Source organism: Anolis carolinensis, unplaced genomic scaffold (genome assembly GCF_035594765.1).
Source record: "Anolis carolinensis isolate JA03-04 unplaced genomic scaffold, rAnoCar3.1.pri scaffold_8, whole genome shotgun sequence".
Lineage (NCBI taxonomy): Eukaryota > Metazoa > Chordata > Lepidosauria > Squamata > Dactyloidae > Anolis > Anolis carolinensis.
The window spans coordinates 5,194,889-5,210,169 of NW_026943819.1; the positions used below are offsets into that span (position 1 = coordinate 5,194,889).

At 41.0% G+C, this 15,281-nt stretch overlaps 1 protein-coding gene across 4 annotated transcripts in view; it reads right to left on the reverse strand.

The window, feature by feature from the left end:
• sema4c (semaphorin 4C) overlaps positions 1-15,281 on the reverse strand; it is a 113,452-nt gene that overhangs the window by 10,647 nt on the left and 87,524 nt on the right. For all 4 annotated transcript variants that reach the window (XM_062961258.1, XM_062961256.1, XM_062961259.1 and 1 more), the window contains 6 exons: positions 14,673-14,771; positions 14,440-14,536; positions 10,498-10,614; positions 6,063-6,214; positions 4,038-4,213; positions 758-902 (listed from right to left, as the gene is read on the reverse strand). In XM_062961258.1, coding sequence (XP_062817328.1) covers positions 758-902; positions 4,038-4,213; positions 6,063-6,214; positions 10,498-10,614; positions 14,440-14,536; positions 14,673-14,771 — 786 coding nt within the window. The remainder of the gene's footprint in view (positions 1-757; positions 903-4,037; positions 4,214-6,062; positions 6,215-10,497; positions 10,615-14,439; positions 14,537-14,672; positions 14,772-15,281) is intronic.

Genomic DNA, 15,281 nt, shown 5'->3' on the forward strand with positions numbered 1-15,281 from the left:
CTTTGTGACTGCTTCTTTACTGATAATTTTTTTAATTTTAATTTTTTATCTGTTATTTTTTCTTGTTTTTTCTTACTTTTTTTGGATTTTGATGAACTATGAGTGTGGGTCTTTTCTTTTCCTATTTTTTTTTCTTTTCTTCTTTTTTCTCCTTTACTATTTTTGATCTACTTTGTCTTTTCTATTGTAAAATTGTTCTCACACTTTCGTTGTATCTAATATTTGAAACTTTAATAAAAAAAATTAAACAAAAAAAAAGATATTTATGTGCCCAGTGATTTTCCATAAACCTAATAAACTAAAGGAACACCTCTGAGACTCTGCTACCCAATAGGCTGTGATCCTAACAGGTCATAATCCAAAAGTCCAACAGGCTTCTGCTGAACAAGGATGGATTCAGACATGTCAGAGACGAGCGAGGCGGATTCACGGGAGTTTAGGGACGCACAAGTCCTGAGCCAATTCTATCACGGAGAAATTCCCACCAGACGGTTCTCTCTTGGCAAGGTTTGCTCAATGCGCTCCCACGTCTTGTCAGCTGCCGGCGCCAATCTGAAGGGGCCCACGCAGTGGCATTTTTGAAAAATAACCATTTACGCTAAACGGCACATGGGAACAATCTGGATACACTAAAACAGTCCCGTGGTGTCTTTACTACAACAGCATCCATCCGCCCAAAGTAGTAACAGAACAGAAGGAAAAGGCCCACTTCTTGTTCTCGTGGGCAATATTGAGACGACCCGCTTCTTCTACTTACGGCTCCAGGACGCGGGACGATCTCTTTGTCGGAGTATCGGATCCACTTCTGGGCAATCTCGCTGTACTCCTTGTAGGGGCCGTCAAACACTTTCTGAACGTCCAAAATCTCATATTGACATACGGCGGACACGTCAACATCCCCCCTGCAGAGAGAACACAAACAAAAGGGTCAAAGGCATCCAAGGTTGGGAAGATCTGAATCCATGTTGAAGCCACCACTGGTGTGGCATAGAAGAAAGCGACAGACCCTTGCCAATGACTTCAATCCATGCAGGAACCATTAGGCATGACTTTCATTTTCCAAACCACATGATATCTATCCCTAGATCTCACAACCTCTGAGGTTTGCCTGCCATAGATCCAGGAGAAACGTCAGGAAAGAATGCTTCTGGAACATGGCTATACAGCTTGGAAATCTCACAGCAATAATAATAATAATAATAATAATAATAATAACTTTATTTTTATATCCCGTTCCCATCTACGCAGAGGGGACTCGGGGCGGCTAACATGGGGACAAGCCCAGTTTCAACATACAATGAAATACAGCATAATTAAACCAATGAAAAACAAGTAAAATAGTATAAACATACAAACCAGCATAAAACATCAACATCAAAACATTAGAGCAACCCAAAATCACCACCATCATTATTACAGAATCATGGAGTTGGATGACACCCCAAAGGCTATCCTGTCATGCAAGAAAAGCACAATCAAAGCCCTCCTGACAGATGGCCATCCAGCCTCTGTTTAAAAGCCTCCAAGGAAGGAGCTTCTACTGCACTCCAAGGCAGAGAGTTCCACCGCTGAACAGCTCTTCCCATGGTCAGGAAGTTCTTAATATTCAAGTACAATCTCCTATCCTGTCATTTGAACCCCAAAAAGTAACTTTTCAAACCCCTGACTGTTGTAGTTCCCCGTCCTTTTAAAAGAGCAGCAGAAAAAGACAGGGAATCTTGGAAAGGTTTCTGTTTTCTTAATTATCCGTGGCCCGCTGGCAGGAAGAAAGATGTTCTGTGCCTCCGTTCGGTTTGGCAGCAGAAGAAAGGCAAGGCCCTGGGGGTGAAATCCAAAGCCCCCTCGACCCGATCTGCATAAATCACGCCATTTGGAAAACATTTCTCCAGCGTGAGATCACTTGTTTTGCACTCCCTTATCTTATCGTATGGCTTATCTGTTTTGGAGTTGGATCATTTCTCTTCTGTAATCTGTTTTTACACTTTTTAGACAGATTATGTTCACATGATGCAAGAGCAGGGAACAAAGTGAGAAGGAACGGTCGGTGAAGCTTAACCTCTAATTTTTTTTGCTCGGTGCTGCAATCTGCTTTTGAGGGTAAACTAAACATCTTCGCCTCCATTTTACTAAACGAAAGGGGAGGCTCTCCATGGATAAGCCAACTTCTTGACTGTTCTTGCATGGGTTTTACGGCCTTTGTGGTCTCTTCCAACTCTGAAATTCCATGATTCTAGGACATGGGGATAGAATAGATCTGGAGTCCCCAAACTACAGCCCACGGGCCACATATGGCCCATCGAAGCCATTTATCCGGCCCCCACGGCACAAAGGCAGAAGGGGGTCGGGCTAAATGGCCCAAGCGGTCTCTTCCAACCCTCTTTATTATTATTATTATTATTATTATTATTATTATTATTATTATTATTATTGACACAAAGACATAGTATAACACAGCAAACAAGATATATATGCTGGATTTCGTATCGCAAAATCACAAGTCAAACACTTCCCAAGTTGTTGTTGTTGTTGTTGTTATTATTATTAACATTGAGGCTGGGTGGACATTTGTCAGGGATGCTTTGTTTGTGTTTTTGGTGCACAAAGGAAGAAGGGGGTTTGACTAAAGGGCCCAAGAGGTCTCTTCCAACCCTCTTTAGTATTATTATTATTATTATTATTATTATTATTAACATTGAGGCTGTAGGCTATCTGTCAGAGGTGCTTTGCTTGTGCTTTTGGTGCACAAAGACAGAAGGCGGTTGGACTAAAGGGCCCAAGAGGTCTCTTCCAACCCTCTTTATTATTATTATTATTATTATTATTATTATTATTATTATTATTATTCATGTTGAGGCTGCTTTGCTTGTGTTTTTGGTGCACAAAGGCAGAAGGGGGTTGGACAAAATGGCCCATGGAGTACCTTCCAACCCTCTTTATTATTATTATTATTATTATTATTAACGTTGAGGGTGCTTTTCTTGTGTTTTTGGTGCACAAAGGCATAAGGGGGTTGGGCTAAATGGCCCAAGGGGTCTCTTCCAACCCTATTATTATTATTATTATTATTATTATTATTATTATTATTATTATTATTATTATTAACACTGAGGCTGTAGGCTATCTGTCAGAAGTGCTTTGCTTGTGCTTTTGATGCACAAAGGCAGAAGGGGGTTGGACGAAATGGCCCAAGGAGTATCTTCCGACCCTCTTTATTATTATTATTATTATTATTATTATTATTAACGTTGAGGCTGCTTTGCTTGTGTTTTTGGTGCACAAAGGCATAAGGGGATTGGGCTAAGTGGCCCAAGGGGTCTCTTCCAATCCTATTATTATTATTATTATTATTATTATTATTAACACTGAGGTTGGGAACTGGTAGAAAATAACTTCACACGAATGAAGGACTTATAGGCTATCAATAACTGGGGAAGAATTAGGGTCAGAAGGACAATGAATACTAGTAGAGGAAAGAATGAAGACGACCCTAACCGCTAAGGATTATAAGGAAGTCATTTATTTTATTTTTATTTTTTAAATTTTTTCTATTTTTTGGAGGGGGTGTTTCTTTTTTTCTCTCTCTCTCCTGTCTTTGCTTTTTTATTCCATACCTTCTTGCTTATTTCACCCATCTTTCCTATTACACTACTGTTCCCACACTTTCACTGTTTATCAATTTTGATACTTAATAAAAATTATTATACAAAAAAAACAACATTGAGGCTGGAGGCCATCTGTCAGAGGTGCTTTGCTTGTGCTTTTGGTGTGCAAAGGCAAAAGGAGGTTGGACTAAATGGCCCAAGGAATATCTTTCAACCCTCTTTATTATTATTATTATTATTATTATTATTATTATTATTATTATTATTATTATTATTATCATCATTATTATTATTGCTTGGTGGCCAACTATAGTCTGGCCCTCCAACGGTCTGAGGGATCGTGAACTGGCCCCCAGTTTAAAAAGTTTGGGGACCCCTGTAATAGATCATCATGGCACCCAGACAAGGAAACCTGCACAAGAGCCCCTGCCTTACCAGCGGGACTGGAAGACCCCGAAAAAGCTGGTTTCTCGCCAGTGGTCCCCGTTCAGCGTGAAGGAGCCCTGCATCCGGTTGAAATGGAGCTGCTGCTCCGGGATGGAGCACAACAGGCGGGCTTTGAGGAAGGTGGTCCATCTCTTCTGCAGAGTCCGGGCACCGCCTACGTCCCCCTGAACAGAAAAAGGCCACATTTAGGAACATGCTTTTTGTCCAACATGTCAAGCAATTCAGGGGGAATTAACCACATAACTTCAACTTAATAATAATAATAATAATAAACTTTATTTATACCCCGCCACCATCTCCCCAACGGGGACTCGGGGCGGCTTACATGGGGCCATGCCCAGAACAATACAATATAACAGAATATAAATAAAACAACAAATCATAACACATTAAACAATACAATAAATGATAATATACACTACATTACGCAAAATCAGAAGAACAATCAAACAAGGGCGGGCCACATGAACACTAAGTTAAAACTCGGGGTGAGAGAAGAAATAAGAATAAAAACCACAGAGAACAGGGTCATAAAGTAGTGGTGCACAGATTTATACTATTACTTACTTTAGTTCAATAATTTTATTTATTACAAGCTAAGGAGGGCATCTATATGTAGAATTAATGCACTTTGGCCTCACTTTAGATTGCCATGGAATCAATGGAATCCTGGGAGTTTCCTGTTTCTGTGTGCCATAGGAAAGGGTAGGAAAGGGTTAAGGGAGAGGCAGTTGGTGGGGCCATGCAAATTCCACAACAATGGAGAGAGAAAGGAACACTGGGATGTGGATCTCACTATAACCTGCAATGTCATAGGAGGGAGTACTTTTTGTGGCTTCTCAGCACTGTGAGTTATAGCTGTTTGTGGAGGTGGGAGACTCTCTGCCACATACACACATACGCATTTTCACTTTTATTATGTGTATAGACTGACTCTGAACAGCTGCCGTCAATGGGGTTTCTGACGCCGAGTACTGCATTCTGGGAAATATAGTTCAGGGCAGGGCATTTTGCATTCTCTGTGCCTTCCCAAACTACATTTTAAAACTTGCTGCTTGCTGTGTTCTCAGTCTCCTGCCCATTGCCTTCCTTACAGCAATCGGGCCAAAGAAAAAGGATTGGTGTTTAAAGCACTGTATGTTTTCTTGGCTTTACCAAATTTGCTAAATGCTTATACCGAAAATTAAACTGACCTTGGGAGGCATCCGAATGTTACAGAATCTTAACAAAATTATTCTTGAGTGTTTCAATTTCTAACCCCCCACCTTTCCTGCATGTTTCTAGTATCACTTCGTATACACAAATTTGATCTGAAATACGAGTTAAAAGCGACATCATGCACACCCCAGCAAATACAATAGAGTCTCACTAACCCAACACTCACATCCAATGTTCTGGATTATCCAACGCATTTTTGTAATAATGTTTTCAATACATTGTGATATTTTGGTGCTAAATTCGTAAATACAGTAATTACCACATAGCATTACTGAGTATTGAACTACTTTTTCTGTCAAATTTGTTGTATAACATTATGTTTTGGTGCTTAATTTGTAAAATCATAATCTAATTTGATTTTTAATAGGTTTTTCCTTAGTCCCTCCTTATTATCTAACATATTTGCTTATCCAACGTTCTGCCGGCCCTTTGGATAAGTGAGACTCTACTGTACTGCAGAACAAATGTGAGTAAATATCTAAAGCAGACACTAGGTGGCGTTCAGAAAACTTTTATCAAAAGTTTGCCAAATTTTTCATGACCCCCAACATTGATGTAAGGAGACCCCCATTTGAGGTTGGGACCCATAGTTTAAAAAGCAGTGTTTTAGATGACACCACATATCCACATGTTTACTTTTAGTACTTTGTTGAGTAAAAAAGAAGTCCTTGCTTTGAGGGCCTTACCAGCTAAGTTTCAACAAGGAGAGAAAAGGCAAAGGGGGAAGGATAAGAACACATAAAAAAGTCAGAATATTAGTTTTCCAATATATTATTTAAATAAACCCACAGTTACCTTGCAGACTCTGGCCACACGAGCCACCACCTGGTCAATGTCGCAGTCATATTCAACGGCCCGTTCACTGAAGAGGAAATAAACCTTGTCGTCGTCTCCATTGTCGCTGCCTTTGCTCTCCTGGACGAAGGCTGAGCCCACAAAGTGAGGTTCTGCAGAGAAGAAAGGAGACGTGCGTATTGCTTAGCACCAGCTTTGAAATGCAAGGCCCAACGTATGTGCGGCGGATCCTCCTTTTCCCATAATATGATGCTGGCTTGATCCAAAAAAGGTAACTTTGCCACACTCTACACATTTGCAGCTTTGAATTTAGCAGATTTGATCATTTGTGGACTTAATATGTTCTTGCAGGCAAAAATTGTTTTATTCAGGAAGCCTTTTAAAAAAATCAGGGGTGATGTGATTTTAGCTACAAGTACCCCGGTGACAAAGTGTGTTAAAGCGCTGAGCTGCTGAACTTGTGGACCAAAAGGTCCCAGGTTCAAATCCCGGGAGCCGCTTGAGCGCCCGCTGTTAGCTCCAGCTCCTGCCAACTTAGCAGTTCGAAAACATGCCAATGTGAGTAGATCAATAGGTACTGCTTCAGCGGGAAGATAATGGCGCTCCATGCAGTCATGCCAGCCACATGACCTTGGAGGTGTCTATGGACAATGCCGGCTCTTCAGCTTAGAAATGGAGATGAGCACCAACCCCCAGAGTTGGACACGACTGGACTTAACGTCAGGGGAAACCTTTATCTTTACTAGGTTTTTAATAGGTGGCTTGCTGAGAATTTTTACTCTGGGATTTCTACTAATAGTATTATTATTATTATTATTATTATTATTATTATTATTATTAATAATAATAATAATAATAATAATAATAATAGGTTGCTGTGAGTTTTCCAGGCTGTTTGGCCATGTTCCTCATGGAGTGAAAGAAGAAAGAGGATTCCAGTGTGATATCCTTACAGGCACAGAGCCCTTGTAATAATGGGGAAAACTGCAAAGAAAAAACATTTTTACATAATAGTAGTAGTAGTAATAATAATAATAATAATAATAATAATAATAATAGGTAACTGTGAGTTTTCCGGGCTAAATTGCCATGTTCCAGAAGCATTCTCTCCTGGCATTTTATCCACATCTATGGCAGGCATCCTCAGAGGTTGTTGAGATCTGTTGGAAACTAGGCAAGTGGGGTTGATATATCTGCAGAATGATGTACAGGGTGGGAGAAAGAACTCTTGTCTCTCGGAGGCTAGTGTGAATGTTGCAATTGGCCACCTTGATTAGCATTGAATGGCCTTGCAGCTTCAAAGCCTGGCTGCTTTCTCTCTGGGGGAATCCTTTGTTGGAAGGTGTTAATTGATCCTCATTGTTTCCTGTCTGGAATTCCCCTGGTTTTTTTTTAGTCTCGCTCTTAATTTACTGTGCAGATTCTAGAGTTTTTTAAAATACTGGTAGCCAACAAAGGATTCTCCCAGGCAGGAAGCAGCCAGGCTTTGAAATTGCAAGACCATTCAATGCTAAGCAACCAAGCCAATGGCAACATTCACACTTGCCTCCAACAGACAAGAGTTCATTCTCCCACCCTGGACATCATTCCAGAGATATAAACCCCTCTTGCCTAGTTTCCAACAGACCTCGCATAGATGTGGATGAAACATCAAGAGAGAATGCTTCTGGAACATGGCCATACAGCCCGGTAAACTCACAATAACCCATTATTATTATTAAAAAGGTAAAGGTTTTCCCTGACGTTAAGTCCAGCTGTATCCGGCTCTGGGGGTTTGTGCTCATCTCAATTTCTAAGCCCAAGAGCCGGCGTTGTCCGTAAACACCTCCAAGGTCATGTGGCCACTGGCATGACTGCATGGAGCGCCATTACCTTCCCGCCGGAGCCGTACCTATTGATCTACTCACATTTGCATGTTTTCGAACTGCTAGGTTGGCAGAAGCTGGAGCTAACAGCGGGCGCTCACTCCGCTCCCGGGATTTGAACCTGGCACATTTCGGTCCGCAAGTTCAGCAGCTCAGCGCTTTAACACACTGCGCCACCAGGGCTCCATTATTATTATTATTATTATTATTATTATTATTATTATTATTATATTTTATTTTATGACACAGTAAACAAGATAGATATGCTGGATTTCGTATCACAAAATCACAAGCCCACTTTCCAAGTGTCTAGGACTGTGTGATGTATTTTCGGATGATGAGCCCAGATCCCAGTAGGGTGGCCTTATTATTATTATTATTATTATTATTATTATTATTATTATTATTATTACTATTATTATTATTACTATTTCTATTATTATTATTATACTAGAAATCCCAGAGTAAAAAATGTTTTTTCTTTGCGGTTTTCCCCATTATTACAAGTGCTTTGTTCCTGTAAAGATATTACACTGGAATCCACTTCCTCATCCACTCCATGAGGACTTCCCCAGTTCTTTAGCTGTCAAACGATTTCAGCAAAACGAAACATACGTGCAGAAACACAATGAGCCTGGGCTTTACTTCCTCCCTTTCCTTGGCACTGGGCCCATGCATTTGTGGCAAATCAGATAAGAGAGTTGGACTTTCCAGCCTGGTTTTGAAATCCCCACTCAGAGAAAAACAGCTGGCCAAGGGCTAGCGTTCATGCTCCGCTTGCAAGAACCCACTCTTCCTGCTGCTGGGAAAGCAGAGGCCTTTCCCTGCCCTACCAACTTTTAAATTAACCCTTATCTCTCTTCTCAAGTGGCTTATTTCCCTCTCAACTCCTTCCAAAAAGCAGCTGAAAAGAGAGGAGGTAAGACAGATAAGAAGCCCCAAATCAGTGCATTTCTGCATTTCTTTAGGAGAGGAGAAGCTATTAAAATCTCTTAAAAGCACAGACTCATGCCTTATGAGCAAAGCTAAAAATGCTATATCGCATTGTAGCCAAAGTCTGCTCAACTGGGATCAGGGTCTTTTAAGAGGATAATTATTTATTATCCCTTTATTCCCTATTTAATTTACAACCCACTTTCCTCCCAACATGGGATACACTATGTGTCAAAATAAAATAGTTAATACAGTAGAGTCTCACTTATGCAACCTTCACTTATCCAACATTTTGTATTATCCAACACAGTCTGCCTTGAGTCCCTCTGGGGAGAGAGGGCAGTCTAGAAATAAAGTTTTATTATTATTATTATTGATTCAAAGACATAGTATGACAAAGCAAATGAGATAAAAATGCTGGATTTCGTATTACAAAATCAAAAGTCGAACACTTTCCAAGTGTTTAGGACTGTGTGATGTGTATATTATTATTACTATTACTATTATTATTATTATTATTATTATTATTATTTTAGTAGCAATGTTTTTGTAGTCAGTGTTTTCAATACATTGCAGTATTTTGGTGCTAAATTCGTAAATGCGGTAATTACTATGTAATGTTACCGCATACTGAACTGCTTTTTCTGTCAGTTTGTTGTAAAACACGATGTTTTGGTGCTTAATTTGCACAATTTATTTATTTATTTATTTATTTTTCAAACTTATATGCCGCCACTCCCCTAGGGCTCGGAACAGCTTACAAGAACATGACAATCATGACATAATTTGAGGTTTAATAAGCTTTTCCTTGATCCCTCCTTATTATCCAACATTTTCGCTTCTCCAACACCCTGTTGGCCCGTTTATGTTGGATAAGTGAGACTCTACTGTACAACTTGGTTTCGACTTGGTCTGGACTAAGGTTTATGTACAAGGTTTCGTGGATGAATGGCTCAAGTATTTTGTATTATTTAAATCTGTTTTTAATTGCTTATGTTTTATTCTTTTGTATTGTTGTATATTGGCATCGAATTCTGCCAGTCTCACCTTCGGGTGAGAAGGGCGGGATAGAAATTATGAAATAAATAAATAAATAAACTTGTAGCGCAAATTTTTAAAAAGCGTTGTATTAACACAAAAATGCTGGGCCACTCTAACAGCCACCATGTCAGCCACTGAAATCCACAAGCATGTGGGCAATTTCAACAGAAAGGAGGAAACCATGAAAATGACCACAATCTGGCTCCCAGTATTTTAAAAAACTCTAAAATCGGGACAGTAAATAAAGAGCAACACTCAGAAAACAGGGGAATTCCAGATAGGAAACAACCTGGACCAGTTAACACCTCCTAACAAAGGATTCCCCCAGGCTTTGAAGGCCATTCAATGTGAATAAAGATGCCCAATTGCAGCATTCACACTTGTCTCAAGCATATAAGTTCTTTCTCCCACCCTAGATGTTATTCCACAGATATATAAACCCCACTTGCTTAGTTTCCAACAGACCTCACAACCTCTGGGGATGCCTGCCATAGATGTAGCAGAATCGCTTCCTTGGTTCATGTTTCATGCATAATAGCCCACGAAGCCTGATGCTAGAAATGCCCCCCATCCCCATACATTTCCTTGCGTCTCACCATTGAGCCAAGTGGAGAGGTGCTCGGTCTTGACCGAATACTGGGGGCCGAGGTTTCGCAGGATCACAGGTTCGGTGCCCAAAAAATTGTAGAGTGTTGCCGAGTACAACTCTTCCTCTGAAACGGACAAAAGAGGAGCAGTTAGTGATCCAACTATTGTTTTTAATCAATTTCAAATACAGTAGAGTCTCACTTATCCAAGACTCGCTTATCCAAGGTTCTGGATTATCCAAGGCATTCTTGTAGTCAATGTTTTCAATATATTGTGATATTTTGGTGCTAAATTTGTAATTACAGTAATTACAACATAACATTACTGTGTATTGAACTACTTTTTCCGTCAAATTTGTTGTATAACATGATGTTTTGGTGCTTAATTTGTAAAATCATAACCTAATTTGATGTTTAATAGGCTAATATTCCTACATGGCAGAATGGAGTAGAGAGACCTTCCATCCCTAGAATTCTATGGCAGGCATTCTCAGAGGTTGGGTGGATGCCTGCCATAGATGTGGGCGAAACGTCAGGAGAGAATGCTTCTGGAACATGGCCAAACAGGCCGGGAAACACACAACAACCTTGTAAACATTTCCTTAACTTACGAAGCCATTGTCCCGTCACAGTTCTTTCAATTACAGTCCATGAGTGTAGTTGTTTTCCAGGCTTCAATATTTTAGAATGGTGTCTCCAAAATTATTAGCTCTCATTCATTCATCGTTCATACAATTCCATTAAAACCATGTGTTCATTTTATCATATTTCATCATGAAGGTGGCATTTAAAGTTGTTCCTCCCCCGCCCCCATCCTTTGAACAGTTTCCTTCCACAGTTGATAATAATAATAATAATTTTATTTTTATACCCTGCCTCCAACTCCCCGAAGAGACTCGGGGCGGCTTACACGGGGCCAAGCCCAGATGATTACAGACATTGTAATAAAACATATCAAAATAAAAATAGATCAATAAAACATCATAAAATCACATGAAAATAAACATGGTTTGATAAAAGATCGGAGGAAGCTCATAAAAATGAACTGAGCCAGAGGAGGTACATATGAGGAATGTACGAGGGTTGAATGAAAAGTAATGCCTTCACCTTCGTTACTTGGGTTTGGCTGGGAATATTTTAATAAATCAAACGCAGAAATACTCCTTAGAATGTGCTCTTTAACTACCACCATTAACTTTTCCGCATAATCACCAGACAATTGGATACATTTCTGCCAACGATGAACAAGTTTTCTGAAGCTGTCATGGAAGAAGTCGACACTGTTTCTGCAACCGGCGTCTCGCAGTCCCCATCGTGCACAGATCTTCCGACAGCCAAGCAAAGCAATAATGTGACCCACACGTTCTTGTGAAATGCCAATTATGCTTGAAATTTTTTCTCTGAGTGATACGATGATTGTCCTGAATCAATCTGTCAACCTTTTGCTTGTGAAACTCAGTGGTTGCTGTCACAGGACATCCAACTCTTTGTTTGTCACGCAAGTCAGATGTTCCCACCTCAACATCTTTAAACTTACTCGCCCAATGACAATACAATCACCATAAACAGCTTGCATTCTCTGGTGAATCTCCTTTGGGGTGACACCTACTGCTGTCAAGGATTCAATGACTGCATGTTGCTTACGTTGCATTGACCGATCGTCTGTGCTGGATTCCATACTTCGCACTTTAACAACACAACCATTCAACGCTAAGGCTTCCCCGTCTGCGCAGGGTTCCATACCTCGCACTTAACAACACAACCGTTTAATGCTAAGGCTTCCCCGTCTGCGCAGGGTTCCATACTTCGCACTTTAACAACACAACCGTCCAATGCTGAGGCTTCCCCGTCTGTGCTGGATTCCATACTTCGCACTTTAACAACACAACCGTTCAATGCTAAGGCTTCCCCGTCTGCGCAGGGTTCCATACCTCGCACTTAACAACACAACCGTTTAATGCTAAGGCTTCCCCGTCTGCGCAGGGTTCCATACTTCGCACTTTAACAACACAACCGTCCAATGCTGAGGCTTCCCCGTCTGTGCAGGGTTCCATACTTCGCACTTTAACAACACAACCATTCAATGCTAAGGCTTCCCCGTCTGCGCAGGGTTCCATACTTCGCACTTTAACAACACAACCGTCCAATGCTTAGGCTTCCCCATCTGCGCAGGGTTCCATACTTCGCACTTTAACAACACAATCGTTCAATGCTAAGGCTTCCCCGTCTGCGCAGGGTTCCATACTTCGCACTTTAACAACACAACCGTTCAATGCTAAGGCTTCCCCGTCTGCGCAGGGTTCCATACTTCGCACTTTAACAACACAACCGTTCAATGCTTAGGCTTCCCCATCTGCGCAGGGTTCCATACTTCGCACTTTAACAACACAATCGTTCAATGCTAAGGCTTCCCCGTCTGCGCAGGGTTCCATACTTCGCACTTTAACAACACAACCATTCAATGCTAAGGCTTCCCCGTCTGCGCAGGGTTCCATACTTCGCACTTTAACAACACAACCGTTCAATGCTTAGGCTTCCCCATCTGCGCAGGGTTCCATACTTCGCACTTTAACAACACAATCGTTCAATGCTAAGGCTTCCCCGTCTGTGCAGGGTTCCATACTTCGCACTTTAACAACACAACCATTCAATGCTAAGGCTTCCCCGTCTGCGCAGGGTTCCATACTTCGCACTTTAACAACACAACCGTCCAATGCTTAGGCTTCCCCATCTGCGCAGGGTTCCATACTTCGCACTTTAACAACACAATCGTTCAATGCTAAGGCTTCCCCGTCTGCGCAGGGTTCCATACTTCGCACTTTAACAACACAACCATTCAATGCTAAGGCTTCCCCGTCTGCGCAGGGTTCCATACTTCGCACTTTAACAACACAACCGTCCAATGCTTAGGCTTCCCCATCTGCGCAGGGTTCCATACTTCGCACTTTAACAACACAATCGTTCAATGCTAAGGCTTCCCCGTCTGCGCAGGGTTCCATACTTCGCACTTTAACAACACACCCGTTCAATGCTAAGGCTTCCCCGTCTGCGCAGGGTTCCATACTTCGCACTTTAACAACACAACCGTTCAATGCTAAGGCTTCCCCGTCTGCGCAGGGTTCCATACTTCGCACTTTAACAACACAACCGTTCAATGCTTAGGCTTCCCCGTCTGCGCAGGGTTCCATACTTCGCACTTTAACAACACAACCATTCAATGCTAAGGCTTCCCCGTCTGCGCAGGGTTCCATACTTCGCACTTTAACAACACAACCATTCAACGCTAAGGCTTCCCCGTCTGCGCAGGGTTCCATACCTCGCACTTTAACAACACAACCGTTCAATGCTAAGGCTTCCCCGTCTGCGCAGGGTTCCATACTTCGCACTTTAGCAACACACCCGTTCAATGCTAAGGCTTCCCCGTCTGCGCAGGGTTCCATACTTCGCACTTTAGCAACACACCCGTTCAATGCTAAGGCTTCCCCGTCTGCGCAGGGTTCCATACTTCGCACTTTAACAACACAACCATTCAATGCTAAGGCTTCCCTGTCTGCGCAGGGTTCCATACTTCGCACTTTAACAACACAACCATTCAATGCTAAGGCTTCCCCATCTGCGCAGGGTTCCATACTTCGCACTTTAACAACACAACCATTCAATGCTAAGGCTTCCCTGTCTGCGCAGGGTTCCATACTTCGCACTTTAGCAACACACCCGTTCAATGCTAAGGCTTCCCCGTCTGCGCAGGGTTCCATACTTCGCACTTTAACAACACAATCGTTCAATGCTAAGGCTTCCCGCCAAATAGAACTGTAGAGGAGAGTGTACGGAACAAGCCAGTACCTGCTGCAGACCAGGACTGCCATCTGTTGAGGACTTACGAAGGTGGAGGCATTACTTTTCATTCAACCCTCGTAAACTAAAGAAAGAAGTAGATAACATGTTGCTTACCCACGATGAGTCCCGTGTGCCCCTTGGCCGGGTCATAGGGGCATTTCCCCTTTCCGTCTTCAAAGGACTGTCTGTCCAAGGAGAAAGTGGCAACGTCCTGAAGGAGGAACCAAAACAAAGAAAGGAAATAAGAGGATGATGGGAACGCAACAGCCATTGCCAACAGCTACACTAAGCAGAAGCCCCCCAAAAGAAAGCATTTCTTGCCAAGGAAATTCCCCCAACATACTCACAATGTAGGCACACTTGGGCTGGAAGGCATAGGTGCCACAGGTGTACATATGGGAACTGTTATAAGGCTGCAGCAAACGGATGTAGTTGAAGCAGTCAGTCTGCAGAGAAGAAAAAGCAGCTTGTTAGGAAGCCTCCATAAAGCATTGATCTTATTTTATAATAATAATAAATAATAATAATAATAAAACTTTATTTATACTCCACCACGGGGACTTGGGACGGCTCACATGGGGCAAGGCCCGAACAATAATAATAATAGTAATAATAATAATAATAAAAATAATACATGTAATAATAATAATAATAATAATTACTACAGCAAAATAATACAAGTAATAATAGAGTAAAATAATAAATGCAATAATAATAATAATAAGATCAGAATGAAATAATAAATGTATTATTATTATTATTTATAATAATAATAATAATAATAAATACAGGAAAATAATACAAGTAATAATAAATACAGGAAAATAATAAATGCAATAATAATAAGAAGAAGAACAGAGTGAAATAATAAATGTAATACATATAATAATAATAATAATAATAATAATAATAATAATAATAATAATAATAAATACAGGAAAATATTACATGTAATA